The sequence below is a fragment of the Gobio gobio genome (assembly GCF_949357685.1).
Source record: "Gobio gobio genome assembly, chromosome: 15".
Classification (NCBI taxonomy): Eukaryota; Metazoa; Chordata; class Actinopteri; order Cypriniformes; family Gobionidae; genus Gobio; species Gobio gobio.
In genome coordinates, this window is record NC_137108.1 from 19,079,265 (window position 1) to 19,098,098 (window position 18,834).

At 37.0% G+C, this 18,834-nt stretch overlaps 2 protein-coding genes across 2 annotated transcripts in view; one reads left to right on the top strand and one right to left on the bottom strand.

Moving 5' to 3' along the window:
• The window catches only part of gtf3c6 (general transcription factor IIIC, polypeptide 6, alpha), a 1,355,101-nt gene that overhangs the window by 76,571 nt on the left and 1,259,696 nt on the right, over nt 1-18,834 (bottom strand). The gene's annotated exons all lie outside the window — the stretch shown is intronic.
• The window catches only part of iffo1b (intermediate filament family orphan 1b), a 29,374-nt gene that overhangs the window by 8,860 nt on the left and 1,680 nt on the right, over nt 1-18,834 (top strand). The window contains exons 2-8 of the mRNA XM_079837491.1: nt 3,216-3,276; nt 5,310-5,405; nt 8,798-8,938; nt 12,401-12,588; nt 12,709-12,829; nt 15,263-15,352; nt 15,654-15,784. Of these exons, the coding sequence (XP_079693617.1) occupies nt 3,216-3,276; nt 5,310-5,405; nt 8,798-8,938; nt 12,401-12,588; nt 12,709-12,829; nt 15,263-15,352; nt 15,654-15,784 (828 nt within the window). The remainder of the gene's footprint in view (nt 1-3,215; nt 3,277-5,309; nt 5,406-8,797; nt 8,939-12,400; nt 12,589-12,708; nt 12,830-15,262; nt 15,353-15,653; nt 15,785-18,834) is intronic.

Consider the following 18,834-nt stretch of genomic DNA (forward strand, 5'->3'; position numbering starts at 1 on the left):
TTACCAACATATATTTTACAGAAAAATTTTGAGTGATAAGTGATGCAAATGAATCACTGAATTAGTGATTTGAATCGATTCATTGATTCACAAACGTTATTTTTTCACTATTACATGAAACTAAAAAAATTTTTCTTAATGCATTATACGTGACACACAACCGCTCAAACGTTTGGGGTAAGATTTTTATTTTCTTTTAAAGAAATATTTTTTTCCTTCAGCAAGAACTGATCAAAAGTCACTGACAAATGTTACAAAAAAAATATTTAAAAAAAAGAAAATAATAAGAAAGATTCTTCTTGAGCACCAAATCATTAGAATGATTTCTGAAGGATCATGTGACACTGAAGACTGGCGTAATGATGCTGAAAATTCAGCTTTTCCATCAATATTTCACAATATGATTGTGTTTACTGTATATTTGATCAAATAAATGCATCCTTGGTGAGCAGAAGAGACTTCTAAAAACTTTAAAATATCTAACAGACCCTAAACATATGAACTGTAATGTAGAAGGATAGAAAAAATAAAGTGTTCTTTTGGAAATGTCACATTAAATTCACATACAAATTTCTGAAGCTGAGCACACTTGCCATTTGTACATGTATGCACAATACATTCACTAAAATATGTTCTGGAACGTAAAACATTTGTCTCATTTGAGCTGCTCTATTACAGCCATGGCCTCCAGCTATGATCTGTTATATCTGCATTGCAGTACATACACAAGGGCTCAGGCTGCAGAGAAGCAATCTCTCACTCATTCTCTCTCTCCGCCCTCTCTCCTCGCGTCGCTCACGTTATCTGTCGCTCCCCTCAGTAACTGTATGTTTGCACCTTGAATTGGCAGTAATGCACAGCCTTCAAACTAACCTTGCTGTCCAGTGAGGATGTTTAATAAATGTAGAGGCTGCTGCAATGCTCTGAATGTCAAGTAGCTCTTACATAAGGACAGGGCTTGTTCGGTTCCACCTCATTGCACAATACTACTGCACTGGACAATATTACTGTTGAACAGCCACACAGTAAATTACTGTCGAGCTGACTGGGCTGATGGATCATTTAAAAGGACTGAATGGATGCACTTAAATTGATCTAGCATGCTCACAGAAACAAAAACACTTACGCATGAAGATCACACACACACACAAATATCCTTCTATAATGGGAACAATACATGTTTTGCTTTTTCTCCTGCTTTACAAGAGCAATTGTCTTTCTTTGCTATGTGTTTTATATAGCATAAATACAGTTTACACGAAAATGAAACATTTGCCATAATTTACTCACTCTCATGCCATTTTTTACTTGTTCTCATACAATTACAATGGAATGGAAGCTGGAGTTTTCCCTCTCCAAAAAGGATCTAAAAGCACCATAAAAGTATCATAAAAGTAAAGTTAGACGTGTGTGCTATATTCTATATGTCTATAAGTCTTGTCAAGTTATGTGATACTTTTGTGTGTGAAACATACATTATTGAGTCAGTCAGATTGTAAATTAATCCTTTAGACCAGTTTTGTGAACCAGATCAGATTCACTGAAAAAAATTGGTTTCATTTCTTTTGAATGCACCAGACCCAGCAAGCAATTTTGCATTTAAAAGACGTCTACTAGCCATCTAAACACAGCCCTGGGCCCGTATTCATAAAGAATCTTAATGCAAAGAGTAGCTCCTAGTGACAAAATTCTCAGAAAATTCTTAGAAATGTAGGCGTTTACTCTTAAAATTAACTAAAAAATCCTAGTAAAGAAAAAAGTAATTCAGAAAGCATCTTAACCCTTAAAAGAGGTCTTAAGGTCAAATTTGTTAGGAGCACGGACGAGGACTTTAAAGAGGCTTAAGAGTTTCTTTAGCAGTGGAGAAAATGGCAGAAAGACGAAGAGGGAGAAGAAATGTGTTGCAGACGATGGATAACAGTGACTTAATCACTTAATCACAACAGAGACACAATAGATTAGATCGTGCAGGGATCATGTTTGTTGCATTAAAACCAACTTTCAAACCACCAATTAAATAGACATACCAGCAATCAGTGTAATTGGAAAGAGTGGAACAATGTTTATAATTCTAAGCCAATCAAATACCTTATAATTAACAGCATGGTAAATAATAAAAGGATTTATATACACTGAAAAAAATGATTTGTTGAATTTACTAAAAAGTTTTATCGTAAGTGGTCGCAATCAATTTATTTGATCTCAATTTAAACAAAAACACATGCAATTCCCATTAAACCAATTCATTTTTTTAAATTAAAATATATATATTTTTTAAATTATTTAAACGAGCACAAATTAATTATGCTTAATTTAATTTTTCAGTGTACATTTATATATTGTGTATGTGTGTGTGTGTGTGTGTGTGTGGGTGAGAGAGAACGGTAAAATAGGACAATTTGCGCTTGTAAATTCAAAGTGAAGGAGTGAATAGACCCTATACTTAAAAGCGCTCATTTTTTCCCCTTTTTGGACAACCAACCAATCACAGTCTTCAAAAGACTGTGTCATACGTAGCAACGGGGTCAGCCCCGCCTCTTCACTGAGATAAAAGTTTTTGTATTTTCTTTGCTCAGAGTTGCTCTCAGATCGGTCCCGAATAGCTCTTAAGCTAAGACTCCTACGTAAAAGTTTTTAAGCTAAATTAGGAGTTTTCTGAGAGGACTCTTAGAATCTTTATGAATACGGGCCCTGATGTTTAGGCTAAAACAAGGCATAATTTGGGCTGTCAGTGGAAATTTAATAGCCGTCTAACCATAGCCCAGGAATAGACTATTCATCTAGTACATGAACATGTCAAATAAATGAAACCAAACACCTTGTAATCACTGTTGACTTTGTTTACACAATGGAATAGTGAGACATCTCGCATTATTTTGGCAAAAACGACATGTAATCAAGTTCAAGGTTATTTTGGCTAGAAGTGGGTTTCTCACAGCCGGGTTATATCGGTTCTATAGTTAACTGTATAGCCTTTAAATGATGGCTATTATAGAGCTAGGGTAGAAAGATTTTCAATAAACAATGTCTGAAATGTTATCTAATATGCAGCTTTAGAAGGCTTTAATTACACTGCACGAGTCGTGCAATGTATGGACCACCTTTCATTGTACTTGATGTGATATATTCAAGTTTTTAGCTAGCAAAATTGAAAAGTACATGTTGTTGGGTCATGCTCTGCTGTTGGTCCTGATGTTCTTGTTTTCTCCTCTCAGATGGGAAGAGGAATACACCATGAGAATGGACATGGAACAGAGAATGAATGATCTACAGGAGGTGAGGAACACTTTTTCAAGCCACACCATCTCTTTGCTTCTCTACCATGTGCTGTTCATAGATATGAATTATTGTCTACCTACCACATTTAACTTCATTGCAACCTCATTGTCCTGACAACTTTCTATTTCTAAAATAATGTTTAACAACAAAGTCTTTAAATTAGGGCTGTCAAAAGATTAATCGCGATTAATCGCATCCAAAATAAAAGTTTGTGTTTACATAATATATGTGTGTGTGTACTCTGTTAATTATTATTTATATATAAATACACACACAAGCATGTATATATTTAAGATTTTTATTTTATTTTTATATATAAAACATTTATATTCATATATAGTATAGATTATATAAATGTATATACAGTATATACATGCCAATATTTCTTAAATATATACATGAATGTGTGTGTATTTATATATAAATAATAATTAACAGAGTACACACGCATATATTATGTAAACACAAACTTTTATTTTGGATGCGATTAATCGCGATTAATCTTTTGACAGCCCTACTTTAAATCAATTATCTTTCAATTATCGTTAAGATTTTTTGTATGTTTTTGAAAGTAGTCTCTAATGCTCACCAAGGCTGCATTTATTTGATCAAGAGTACAATAAACAGTAGTGCAGTAATATTATTAGATTAGTCTTTTTTTACATTTTAATATATTTTAAAATGCAAATTTATACCTGTGATGACAAAGCTGTCATCATACTAATATGCTGATGTATGCATTTCAGAAACATTTCTTATAATCAATTTTGAAAACAATTGTGCTGCAGCTGCTCAATATTTTTGTGGAAACAGTGATACTTTTTTCCAGAATACGTTGACAAGAACAGAATTTATTTAAATTTTCAAATGTTAGATTTGATATGTCTTTACTGTCACTTTTAATCAGTTTAATGCATCCTTGCTGAATGAAGTATTAATTTCTTTAAAAAAAATCTTACTTTTGAACAGTAGTGTACAGTACATCACTGGAGACTGAGTAAACAGATCAAGAAAATGATGTTGTCTGCAGTTTGAGGTTTTTGGCATGTTTTATCTTTGGGATCAAGTGTTACTTACATTTTTATGAGGTTTTTGGCACGTTTTACCTGTGGAATCAAGTGTTATTTGGATGAACTTGAATTCAGGAGAATCTCTTGAGTGTGCAAAAGATTGAAATAGTCAGTGTTTAGATGTTTTACATAGATGCAGTGTTTAGACGCAGTTTTACTTTAGTAATAGGTTATATAAAAATGCTACAGTATATACAGGATGATGCTTAATGATATCAATTATTGTGTATTCCTCGCCTTTGGCTTGGCTTGCTCAGTTGGGGACACTAAATTTTCAACTAAATATCCAAATAAATCTAATTAGTTAACTAAATTAACTAAATCAACTAAATTACTGATCTGCCCTCATTGTCACTGTATGATAATTGAAATGACATCACTGTTTTCTCCAGAGCGGCTGTACAGCCATATCAAATTCTGTTGCGTTATTTTCCTGTTTAACACTGTGAAGCTGCTTTGAAACAATCTGCTTTGTAAAACGCGCTATATAAATGTAGTTGACTTGACTTGTAATTGAAGAAGAGTTTAGTTTATCTCTGTGTTACTTTAATATCTGAAATCTAGTGTTTATTCTTAGTTTCAATTGATTAGGTTAAACCTAGTCCTGAACCGGTCTTAGAGCTGCATTGATTATTCTTAACTTAATTTTTTAACCCAGAATTTTATATATAAAATAACTTTCCTCAAAATAACTGTGTTCTTAAAGTCTTCTTTAGTAACTTAATTATAAGTTTCAGTTTCAAAATAATTGTTCACTATGTAATTATATGGTTACTATGTAATTATTGTATGTACGTTTTTGCTCTATGTGGGTCAGTAGGTTTATTGTCATACTGTTAGCTATGAAGTTAGGTTGGGTTTTTGGAAGTATATGAGGAACATTGTGATGATTTTGGCCAAGACAGAAAAGGAATTGTTTATTAATAATACTAATGGATATGCATTTGTCTATGTGTGTAGGACCTACAGGAGAGTGAAGAATGTCAAGATGAGTTGACCCTCAAGGTGCAACAGCTGAAAGCTGAACTCGTGCTCTTCAAAGGACTCATGAGCAATGTGAGAAGCAAAACACACTCTCAGTACACTCAAACAACAAATACATGACCCAAACACACTGGACAGGACAGGACATTATTACCCAAAATGAAAATTATATTATTTACTCACCCTCATGTCGTTCCGAACCTCATGTCGAACTCCCTTGTTAAAAATAAGTGTATTGAATGTGCTCTTGTAGTGTACTTAAAAGTCTTAAAAGTATATTTAAATATAAATAATGTTAATAAATGTACTCAATTGCAACTTCATCATTACAAATGTGTGGCTTTAAAGTATATTTTAATTTACCATAAATGCTTGTCAGTACACTTTAACCATATTGTGAAGACAATAGAAGTTATTATGAAATGACACAAATATGTACTTAAGTCTTACTTTACAGTAAGTGGTTCAAAGAACACTCTAAATTGCAGCATAGCATTCAATATATTTAATATCTATTTTAATGTAATTGCAGTTAAAGGATTAGTTCACTTTAAAATGAAAATTACTCCATGATTTACTGACCCTCAAGACATCCTAGGTGTACATGACTTTCTTCTTTCTGATAAACACAATCGGAGTTATATTAATAAATATCCTGATGTTTCCAAGCTTTATAATGGCAACGGACCCCGTCATTGAGTTTAAAGCTCAAAAAAGTGCATCCATCCATCATAAACGTACTCCAGAAGGCTCCGGGGGGTTAATAAAGGCCTTCAGAAGCGAATCGATGGGTTTTTGTAAGGACAAATATCCTTATTTAAAACTTTATAAAGTAAATATCTAGCCTCCGCCAGACTGCCTTCCGTATTCAACTTACGAAGAAAGTGTAACACCTCTCGCGGTTCAAAACACTTATGCTAGTTGCGTAGTACGTCAGTTGCTCTTTTTCTGTAAGTTGAATACGGAAGGCAGTCTGGCGGAAGCTTGATATTTGACTTTATAACGTTAAATGTTAAATATGGATATTTTTCTTACACAAACGCATTGCTTAGCTTCAGAAGGCATTCATTAATCACCCAGAGCTGTGAGGAGTACGTTTATGATGGATGGATGCACTTTTTTGAGCTTCAAACTCAGTTGACCCCGTCACTGCCATTATAAAGCTTGGAAGCGTTAGGATATTTATTTATATAACTCTGATTGTGTTCATCAGAAAGAAGAAAGTCATATACACCTAGGATGTCTCGAGGGTAAGAACCGTCTCCATTGACTTTGTATTGCGTGAAGTGGCCTCCTTGTCATTTTTGACTTATAACAAAAAACAGAACAATGTCTAAAAGCTGATATGTGACCAGGTGTACAGCAAACAAGCTAAACAACCCAGAACCAAAAACCCAGAAGTTTTTATAAGCTGATGACCCAAAAAAACAAGCAAGTTTAAGGAACAAAAAAGTGGGTACAGGCAATTGAGACATGCTATATTACACTGAGAACTACGCCCACTGGAGGCAAACGTAATCAGCGACAGGAAATATAATTTATAAAACTGACATTTGGATATTTGACTTAACAGTGACAACATGTATGCACACGTAGGCATACTGAGTGTCAGGATCCCAAAATGTACCCATTCTTCCTGCTGATGCTTCATGTCTTATTGCCTGTTTCTACTTTTGTCTGCTTAAAATTTTTTTGGGGTCGACAGCTTATAAAAACTTATTTCTGTGTTTTTTAGCTTGTTTGCTGTACACCTTGTCACATATCAGCTTTTAGACATTGTTCTGTTTTTTGTTATAAGTCTGAAACGACAAGGAGGCAGCCTCACGCAATACAAAGTCAATGGAGAGCGTTGGATTGTTCCCCCGGTGTGGGAGTGGCCTAAATACGCTCTGTCTCTATGCCCCCGAGAACCTCTGTAGTCCCATTTAGGCAATAGCAACCACCTTTTATAAGACAAGTGAAAGCTTTAAGAGCCAGTAGCCATATCACCCTGTAGCCCAAGACTGGTTTCCCACTGAAGCTAAGCAGGGCTGAGCCTGGTCAGTACCTGGATGGGAGACCAACTGGGAAAACCAGGTTGCTGCTGGTAGAGGTGTTAGTGAAGACAGCAGTGGGTGCTCACCCTGTGGTCTGTGTGGGTCCTAACGCCCCTGTATAGTGATGGGGACACTATACTGTAACAAGCACCGTCCTTCGGATGAGACGTTAAACCGAGGTCCTGACTCTCTGTGGTCTTTAAAAATCCCAGGATGTCCTTCGATAAAGAGTAGGGGTGTAACCCCGGCATTCTAGCCAAATTTGCCCATTGGCCCCTGTCCATCATGGCTTCCTAATCATCCCCATATACGATTGGCTTCATCACTCTGTCTCCTCTCCACCAATAAGCTGGCGTGTGGTTGGCATTCTGGTGCAATATGGCTGCCGTCGCATCATCCAGGTGGATGCTGTACATGGGTGGTGGTTGAGGAGATTCCCCCTTCTATATGTAAAGCGCTTTGAGTGTCTAGAAAAGCGCTATATAAATGTAACACATTATAATTATTCATTTAAAAAAAAAAAAACACAGACCTTATTTTAAGCATCTAATCAAAAACACGTAAAAAAAAAATGGAACCGGAAGTGCTAAAGCTCCAGTAGTGCTAACTCATTTCCAGGTTTTGGCCTACACAATTATGTCATCCTTGCACCACTGCTAAAGTTGTTTTTCAATGCAATAACAGTGAATGGGTACTGGATAGTGGGTCCTGAATTATCAAGAACACGTTGGTTGTTCAGTACCAGAGCAGCACTAACCAGCACAAACCGGCCTGGACCAGCACAAGAATTCATGTTGGTCTAAGCTGTTTTTCAAATAGCAGCCATTTCATTGCATTGGAGTTTATATCAACAAGTCACACACACACACACTCATGGGTTTGTTTCTGGCGAGCTCATGAACAGAATGTGTATTCATCGCAGCTACCGGTACTACACTCATAGCACTCACATTCTTCGAGAGCGGACCACAGTCATCACATTTTCTGGAGAAATACTTAAGGGAAATATATGAGCTTTGTGTTTCTGTTCACATAAACGCTCACACACAACATACTTTCCCACCTCCCCACTTTCCACAATTAGCTTTGTTTATTTAAATCTTCTGATGTGTTTTATCTGAAAATCAGACATGACCCGTTGTATCAAATACTCTTCCAGAAAAGATTTATCACACAGTTCAAAGAGTTAAAAATAGCTTGTTTTTGTTCAATACACACATTATCTGTTAGCTAGATGTCCAAGGAACACAATCATCACAGTTTTCCCTCATTGTGTGCCAAAATAGACATGCTACTGAAGTTTCAGTTTCACATCATCTGAAACTCCTGTGGCGTTAATAGTACACAGAGTGCTTTATAGAAATTAGTTGTTATTATTATTTTATCTTATTCTTGCTTCAAATGACACACATATGCCCACACATACAGAACCTGTCGGAGCTGGACAGTAAGATCCAGGAGAAGGCCATGAAAGTGGACATGGACATCTGCAGACGTATTGACATCACAGCTCGCCTGTGTGATGTTGCCCAACAAAGAAACTGTGAAGATCCAATCACAATCTTTAAGGTATTCACACACTCAAATAAACATCTGCACTTACTGATTTTTCTATGTTATGCTATCATTGTTTTTTAAAGAATACAAATAAAAATCACCCTGCAGCCTAAGACTGGTTGCCCACTGAAGCTAAGTCTGGTCAGTACCTGGATGGGAGACCTCCTGGGGAAACCAGGTTGCTGCTGGAAGAGGTGTTAGTGAGGCCAGCAAGGGGTGCTCACCCTGTGTGGGTCCTAACGCCCCAGCAAAGGGGATACTACACTGTAACAAGCACCGTCCTTCAGATGAGACATTAAACCAAGGTCCTGACTCTCTGTGGTCGTTAAAAATCCCAGGCTGTCCTTTGAAAAAGAGTAGGGGTGTAACCCTGCATCCTGGCCAAATTTGCCCATTGGCCTCTGTCTATCATCATGGCCTCCTAATCCTTAGCAGGTATATTAGGCTGCTGTCACTTTAAGACCTGACTCTTCTTTCTCAACTGTTTACGCTCACTTAAAACATAACTGACAGTGTTTACATGAATATTCGCCAAGACCGGCATTTTGACATTATTCTGTGTGTATATGACTGTTTAAGCGCAATAAGCAGCGAACAAAATCATCATGATCATTGTGTGTGGTTTTTCAAGCGTTAACCGAGCGGCACCTGCATTTTATGGATTCACAGAGCTTGATTATTTTCCTAAAATATTTGTTTGTGTTTATCTGAAGAAAGTAAATGATGAGAGAGACATTTGTGGGAGAGCTATCCCTTTAAGCTCCACTGGCGATCTTTGTCTGAACGCCGCACAATTGTAAAACATTTTTTGGGGTGTTTTCTTTACAATTACCTATGTAAATTTCATATGTGGTTATGAAGGCTTTGAGAATGAAAAATAATTATTCAGACATCACTGCGAATGTGAGCAGGTAAGCTAAACTGAGCATTTAGCTTACAAAATGTAAGCTAACTTAAATTTAAAGACATAAATGGTTGTAATAACAGTTTAGGTGACATGCATCATGTAGGATTTCCAATCAGGAACATTCTGAGTGGAAGTCAGTGGAGTACAAAGGCACCTTAAAGGGTTAGTTCACCCAAAAATGAAAATTCTGTCATTAAAGGGATAGTTCACCCAAAAACGAAAATGTTATGTTTTTCTGCTTACCCCCAGGGCATCCAAGATGTAGGTGTCTTTGTTTCTTTAGTAGAACACAAATTAAGATTTTTAACTCCAACCGTTGCCGTCTGTCAGTCGTATAATGCATGTGAATGGGGTCCAATTCTATTAGAGTAAAAAAAAACATGCACAGACAACTTCAAATTAAACCTTGCGGCTCGTGGCGACACATTGATGTCTTAAGACACGAAACGATCGGTTTCTGCGAGAAACTGAGTAGTATTTATGCTATTATTTCACCTATTATCAGACGAATGTCATCAGCTCTCCAGACCGCCATAACTTCCTGCGAGTAAGGTCAAAATACCTGTGCTGTCATAGATACATAGATGCCTCATCAGTGCCTGTGCGGATCGGTCGAATGAGGAATCTACGTATATATTTCTATGATCACGCCGGTATTTTGACCTTATTCGCAGGAAGTTATGGCGGTCTGGAGAGCTGATGACATTCGTCTGATGAAATAATAGCATAAATACTGCTTGGTTTCTCGCAGAAACCGATCGTTTCGTGTCTTAAGACATCAATGTGTCGCCACGAGCCGCAGGGTTTAATTTGAAGTTGTCTGTGCATGTTTTTTTTACTCTAATAGAATTGGACCCTATTCACATGCATTATACGACTGACAGACGGCAACAGTTGGAGTTAAAAATCTTCATTTGTGTTCTACTGAAGAAACAAAGTTCACCCAAAAACAAAATTTTTGAGATGTAGGTGTCTATCCCTTTAATTCCTCACCCTCATGTTGTTCCAAAACCGTAAGACCTTTGTTCATCTTCAGAACACAAATTAAGATATTTTGGATGAAATCTGAGAGCTCTCTGACCCCTCCATAGACAGCAATGTTATTTAAAATAATTAACAATTTCAAGGTCCAGAAAGGTATAAAACATCGTTAAAATAGTTCATGTGACTCCAGTGGTTCAACCTTAGTTTTATGAAGCGACGAGAATATTTTTTGTGTGCAAAAAACAAACAAAAATAACAACTTTGTTCAGCAATTTCTTCACGTCTTTGTCAGTCTCCTATACTGTTGACGTAGTAAATACAGTGCAGTGCTTCCGCGTTACGTCAGAGCTACGGCAGAACGCTGGCTTACCATTGGCCGATGCTGTTCACACGAGCACCACGGCGCATGCGTGTGATGTTGACGCAGGAGCTGACCAGCATAAACTGCGTAGGAGACTAGCACAGACTAGAAGAAATTGTTTTTTTTTCCGCACTAAAAGTATTCTCGACTCTTGATAAAATGAAGGTTGAACCACTGTAGTCACATGGCCTACTTTTCTGGACCTTGAAAGTGTTAATTACATTACTGTCTATGGAGGGGTCAGAGAGCTCTCGGATTTCATCAAAAATATCTAAATTTGTGTTCTGAAGATGAACAAAGGTCTTGCGGGTTTGGAACGGCATGAGGGTGAGGAATTAATGACAGAATTTTTGGTTGAAATAACGCTTTAAGAATTGTTTTCCGAAGAATATGTCTTGAATTAAGGTCATTTTAATTACCCCAAATACTTTTTTCAACTCTATATAAAGTTGAATATTTAGTATATCCAATTTGATCCACATACATAAAGTAAAGCAACATATACTATAAAGCTCAACTGCTTGATTGCTTGTATCATTGCAAAATGTAAACCATATTGGATATACTATAAAGGTGGATTTATAGTATATCCAAATCTAACTTTATCAGCGTACATACAGTACACACACGTCAAGCAATATATATACGCTACAGCAAATCTCAACTGCTTGATTTATCATCACAAAATGTAAGTTAAATGATCACAGAGATCTAATCTGCTAAATGCAACTATAAGGCATGGCAGTATTAAGATATTATAAACATTAACGTCATGATTTTGTGAAGCTGTATTTTTGTTGTTGAAAATAATGTGTATTGTGAAAAGCGTTATAAAAATACATTTGAATTGACTTGGCCTGATGCTGCTCAAATAAACCTATTGTTTTCAGGTGATATGGTTTTCAGTTTCAACTGTTTTACTGGAAAACCAAAAGAAAATGATTTTCTGCAGTGTATGTCATATATACGTATCGTGTAATCTTGCACCCTTGTAATTCATACAACATCCCAGCCCCCTCTCTGTCTCTGACTCAGCTGCTGTGATTTTCTGCTGATGCCTGCTATAGTGTGTCTGAGGCACAGAGAACTGATGTGTATTGCATTATGGGTAGAACAGGGAGTGGTTGAACCTATAAATATTTGTTTCAATGCTATGTTAGGTCAAAAATGTTGAGGTTAAAGTTATTAATGAGCTAACCCTCTCTCTCTCTTGCCATCTCAGGTTCCCAGCCCTCAAAATGCCATCACCTCTCGTGCCCGTAAACAAACCTCGCAGCCTGCCAATGGCAGCGAGACAGATGAGCCAGTCAGCACCTCTGAAAGTGATGGAGGTGGTGCGCGAGAGGATGAAGTCTGCACCCCTTCAACCCTCCAGATCAATGAAGAGATGCAGAGAATGTTGACTCAATTGTGAGAGATTAAAAATGCCTTGCAATGTTTGGTCAGAGCTGCGGTTCCTACTTGTCAACTGCTTTGTTTTTTTTCAGTCTTTTTATAACTAATGTAATGACTTACCTGTGTATTTGCCAGGCGTGAGTGTGAGTTTGAAGATGACTGTGACTCTCTGGCTTGGGAAGAGACGGAGGAAACGCTCCTTCTGTGGGAAGATTTCCCAGGATGCACTTTAACAACGGACACTAATCAAGGAGAGGTTAGTGCACTGCATTCTGGGTCATATGGTTTATATGTGGTTGATATTTGTGGTTGTGTTTGAATGCACATTACTGCTTACTACTTCCTCATTTATTTATGCACATGCAAACTTTCCCACGATCAAAAGCCTTTCAAGAACTCAAGGGGTCATATCATATACAGACAATAAAATGTGACATCGTTTAAAAAACTAATTTCCACCTTCTTTCCTACTTAAAGTTAAACGGCCTATTTTTGCTACTGTAACTATAACAGCTCTATGTAAATGACCTCTGTTTTGATTGGCTTTACTGATTGTTTGCTGGGAGGTCTAATATAATTGGCCCTGGCCCATCTTTCAGTAACAGCCTCTTCGCAAAGCCTTCGTTACATTTTGATAGGTTCACAAAGTTGTTCAAAATAACAAAAGTGTTTTTTACCCCCTTAATAATAATAATAAATCAAAACTGACAAAAGAGTAAGTGGAGTGTTATAAAACATACAATTACAAGTACAGTAGTTACAATAAAATGAATAATATTTAATAAATGTGCTGTGGAAATCACATAAGGCATAATTTATAGAAAGGACCTTAAAGACTTTTGATTATAATCCAAGAATCTTATCAAGCACTTACTAAATATGTTTGATATTTCTTCATGTTTACTTTCTAATAATTTATCTAAATTCATTTATTCATGAAAAAATTATTTTCTTTCTCAGTATTTGTAAATATATATATATATATGCATATATGAATATGCAGTATGTATATATATTTGTGAGTGTGTGTATACACCGATCAAGCATAACATTATGAAGTGAATAACACTGATCATCTCTTCATCACTGCACCTGATAGTGGGTGGGATATATTAGGCAGCAAGTGAACATTTTGTCCTCAAAATTGATGCATTAGAAGCTGGAAAAATGGGCAAGTGTAAGGATTTAAGCAAGTTTGACAAGGACCAAATTGTGATGGCTAGATGAGTCAGAGCAAATTGCAAGGCTCATTGATGCACGTGGGGAGCGAAGGCTGGCCTGTGTGATCAGAACAAACAGACGAGCTACTGTAGCTCAAATTGCTCAAGAAGTTAATGCTGGTTCTGATAGAAAGGTGTCACAATACACAGTGCATCGCAGTTTGGGGCTGCATAGCCGCAGACCAGTCAGGGTGGCCATGCTGACCCCTGTCCACCGCCAAAAGCACCAACAGTGGCCACGTGAACATCAGAACTGGACCTCGGAGCAATGGAAGAAAGTCCTGGTCTGATAAATCATGTTTTCTTTTACATCACGTGGATGGCTGGGTGCGTGTGCCTCGCTTACCTGGGGAACACATGGCACCAGGATGCACTATGGGAAGAAGGTGGAAGCCAGCGGAGGCAGTGTGATGCTTTGGGCAATGTTCTGCTGGGAAACCTTGGGTCCTGCCATCCATGTGGATGTTACTTTGACACACCCACCTACCTAAGCATTGTTGCAGACCATGTACACCCTTTCATAGAAATGCTATTTCCTGGTGGCTGTGGTCTCTTTCAGCAGGATAATGTGCCCTGCCACAAAGCACAAATGGTTCAGGAATGGTTTGAGGAGCACATCAACGAGTTTGAGGTGTTGACTTGGCCTCCATATTCCCCAGATCTCAATCCAATCGAGCATCTGTGGGATGTGCTGAACAAACAAGTCCAATCCATGGAGGCCCCACCTTGCAACTTACAGAACTTAAAGGATCTGCTGCTAACATCTTGGTGCCAGATACCACAGCACACCTCCAGGGGTCTAGTGGAGTCCATGCCTCGATGGGTCAGGGCTGTTTTGGTAGCAAAAGGGGGACCAACACAATATTAGTCATAATTTTATGCCTGATCGGTGTATATATATATATATACACAAGTTAATTCTGTAGGCACTCTCTCCCTCTCCTCCTGTCTCTCTATCCGACATTCTTTTTCATATGTTTTTTAATGTTTGTGGTAAACTGGTGAGTATTGAGTTCATCTCAAAGGGTGGGCATCTTTAATAGAAGCCAGGAGGTATCTGACACAGAAAATGTGACATAGAATGAAGCTTAGGTTCACATGCTTGCTCAGTGTCAGAGGTTTTCCATAGGAGGATAGGATTCTTCTGGTCATCCAGTCATGGGGTTCACTCATTGAATGCATGCAAACACACACACTGCTCATATTTAGGTCAGGGTACTCAGTCCAGTTTGCTTGGGGGTGGTTCGATGCTAAACATTACTGGCATTAGTTAATGCGATGCGGCCTGGAATTGTGTCGCATTTCATGGAAAGCTCAAAGTGTTTAGAGTTTTCCAACAGCGGGGTCATTAATCTAGTATTTTATTTACCCTCTGGTAAAATCTCATCTTCTGGTGAGTGCTTCTGCTTCTGCAGTGAGATAATGTGCCTGTGGGATTTATTTCTCTCTCTCTTTTTCTGTCTGAACAGGAGGACTGTTTGGAAAAGGTGATTAAGGACACTGAATGTCTTTTTAATTCCAGGGAGAAAGAATATCAGGAGACTATAGACCAGATCGAGGTGAGAAGTTTGAATAGTTTACTTTTAATTTCAGATTATAACACAGCTTTTGATTCTGAATGGTCAATTGCAACATTAATTGAGATAATGTATAGTCAGCCGATCATTATCGGCTAACTATACTATACTTTATCCCTGTCATACAGTCAGAATTAATATGTTTTATACGCACTGTTAATAGTATTGTTCTACTATTTTCTTGTTAATTATGTTGGATCAAAGTGCTAAGAGAATAAATGTACATATAAATGCAAGTATAGTTGCCCATCAGCCCGGTCTGATTCAGTCTGTTTCTCTGTAGTTGGAACTTGCCACAGCTAAATCGGACATGAACCGCCATCTTCACGAGTACATGGAGATGTGCAGTATGAAGAGAGGACTGGATGTGCAGATGGAAACCTGTAGGAGACTCATCACTCAGAGTGGAGACAAGTATGCATATATCCATAAACATATGGGCTTTTAAAACTGTTAATCATGGGTGATCTTGTTGCACACTATTCATACTGTATCCTGGGTACTAAGATTTTGAGATTTTACACTGTACATTTAACAGGGTTATTATTGTTAACTCAAACAAAAACCATAATTTTTTTTTACTTGAAATTAAATAAATGTTAACTGAAATAAAATAAAACACAAAAAAATACTTTAATTATTTAATGATTTTAGTTAATTTCTGAAAAAACTTGATGTACTAAAATATCTAAAACTTAAAGGGGTCAAGAACTGCGTTGTTTTATTGTTTTATGATGTTTCCTGGGGTGCACGTATAATGTTAGAAAGCTTTTTACATCAAAAATTGTCATAATTTATAAATAAAAGGCATTTTTCCTACCCTGATTTTAGCCTTCTGCTCTGAACGCTCTGTTTTAAGGGACGTGCCTACTGTGAGAATTCAGTGTAAACACCCACTGCTGTGATTGGCTAACGTCTTTCCATTTGAAATAGTATTACTCTCTCTTTTAACGTGTTTTTACTATTACAGCTCTCATGGTTAACTAATCGTGAGAAGTGTTGCATTCCATTTAGATCTATGGCATTATATTAAGATCTATGGCATTATATTAAGATCTATGGCATTATATTTAGATCTATGGCATTATATTAAGATCTATGGCATTATATTAAGCTCTATGGCATTATATTTAGATCTATGGCATTATATTAAGATCTATGGCATTATATTAAGATCTATGGCATTATATTAAGATCTCTGGCATTATATTAAGATCTATGGCATTATATTTAGATCTATGGCATTACATTTAGATCTGTGGCATTATATTTAGATCTATGGCATTATATTAAGATCTATGGCATTATATTAAGATCTATGGCATTATATTTAGATCTATGGCATTACATTTAGATCTGTGGCATTATATTTAGATCTGTGGCATTATATTTAGATTGTGGCATGAAAGGTTGCAGTGATCATTGTAGCCGATCACACGATCTCATCATTGCAACTCAGTTTCTGTACACCAACGTATGCTTTCATCTTCACTACCAGTGCAAACGTGATATAGTTAAGAGATTCGTTGAATAAAACGGGAGTCACTGATAAACTCTCCTGTTTGATTGACAGGTTCAGCGCGCGCTGCTCCAATGATCGCAAAGGGAGCTTTCTTTGATCGCTTTCTTTATAGAATTGAATCACCGTTAAATAACAGATTATTTTCATCATACTAAGAGAAACAACGCAAGTTGACGTTTAGTCACTGGTCTGATTTACTGACACACAGACAAAGAACATCTGACTACATGATTCAACACATTTCAGATCAGGCATTAGAATGAACACAGTTGCATTACTGTCGAGCCCAGGCACTGCACAATATTTTGTAATTTTCAACGGCATGTTTATTGCTTGGTAGCTCGATCTGGTTTAACACTAGGCCAATGTTACATGCGCGAATCGGTGGGTGGTGCTAAACAGGCAGCGATGAAGTAGGCGTTGATCTTCTTCTGCAGAGGCGGTGTTTCACCACACAATGACATCAAGGTGTGGCACATTCTGAGATCGAGCGTTTGCTGGGCCTGGTGTCTATAAAAGCTTTTCTTTGACTAATAAGGACGTTTTCAGCTCCGAAACTTACCGGATATTCTTATATCACGATTAACTTTTATATATCAAAGGCTGAATGAAAAGTTGATTTCTCAATTCATGACCTCTTTAAATAAAATGAATAAAAACTTTATAGACCTATTTAAAAAACTAATACAAATGATAAAAACAAACAACCAAATTACTGAAACTAGATCTAAAATTAAAAGGAAAACGTAAAATATAAAAAACCAAACAAATTCAAACAATTAATAAAAAACTATAAAAGTAACTCTCAATGATTCTAAAATGACACTGCTGTAAACCATGGATTTACATTCATATATGCATATTCGTGAGGTCAGCCACATGGGCCCTGTTTACACCTGGTATTAAGATGCATTTTGGTCGATCGGATCACAAGTGGACAACACTAAATACAGGTGTAAACGGGGTCTAAAATGTTTTGAGCTTGTCCGCGTTTGACCACTTCCAGAGGTAGTAAAAACACATCTGAACTGCTATCGTAGTGTAAATCCTCATGTGGCAGCCACAAAAGACCGTCTACTCTCTGCCTACACATTATGGGAAGTGCGCTATCCAGACGGGATTTAAACTTTGTTTGCTGGAGACCCATGCTTGGTTTAAAGACGAAAATCATACCAAGCACAATGTTCTCTCACCATTCCTGATTTCTTACACAAACACATAGCATTCACTGTGGTCTTACGGCTGTCAGAGCAGAAACAAAAGCTCTGTATGTTTTATTGTCTTCTCCGGGTGCGTTCATATGTAAATTGCGCAAACTTATTCCGTCCATTAGATCAGAAAAAAACATTTTGTACATTTACCCGCCCATAGACCCTCCCCTCAAAGAAATCAGAACAGAAGTGGTTGAAAGTGGACAAAAGAGACAGATTAAAACACCAGGTGTAAGCAGGAATGTGTCTCCATTGTCTACTTGTAATCCAATCGACCAAAATGCATCTTTACAACAGGTATAAACAGGGCCATAGATACACATCGTTCACAGTTCACTCAAAAATAACAATGCTGTCATCATTCATGTCGTTCCAAACCTGTATGACTTTCTTTTTTCTGTGTAACATAAAAGAAGATATTTTGAGGAATGTCTATATGGAAGACTATGATTCAAAGGTCACCGAAATTGTTTGGTCGCCAACATTTTTCAAAATATCTTCTATTTTCAGAAGAAGAAATAAATAAAAACAGGTTTGGAATGACATGAGGGTGAGTAAATGATGACAGAATCGTCCTTTTTGCGTGATCCTCTGAAATATACTGCAAAACAATACTCTCTAATAAATCACTATTTACCTGAAACTAAACCGCATCTGAAAGTTATATTTTACTATTTTCCAAAGCACAAGAAAGTATGTTTTGCTGACTTATTCTTTTTACCACCTTACAG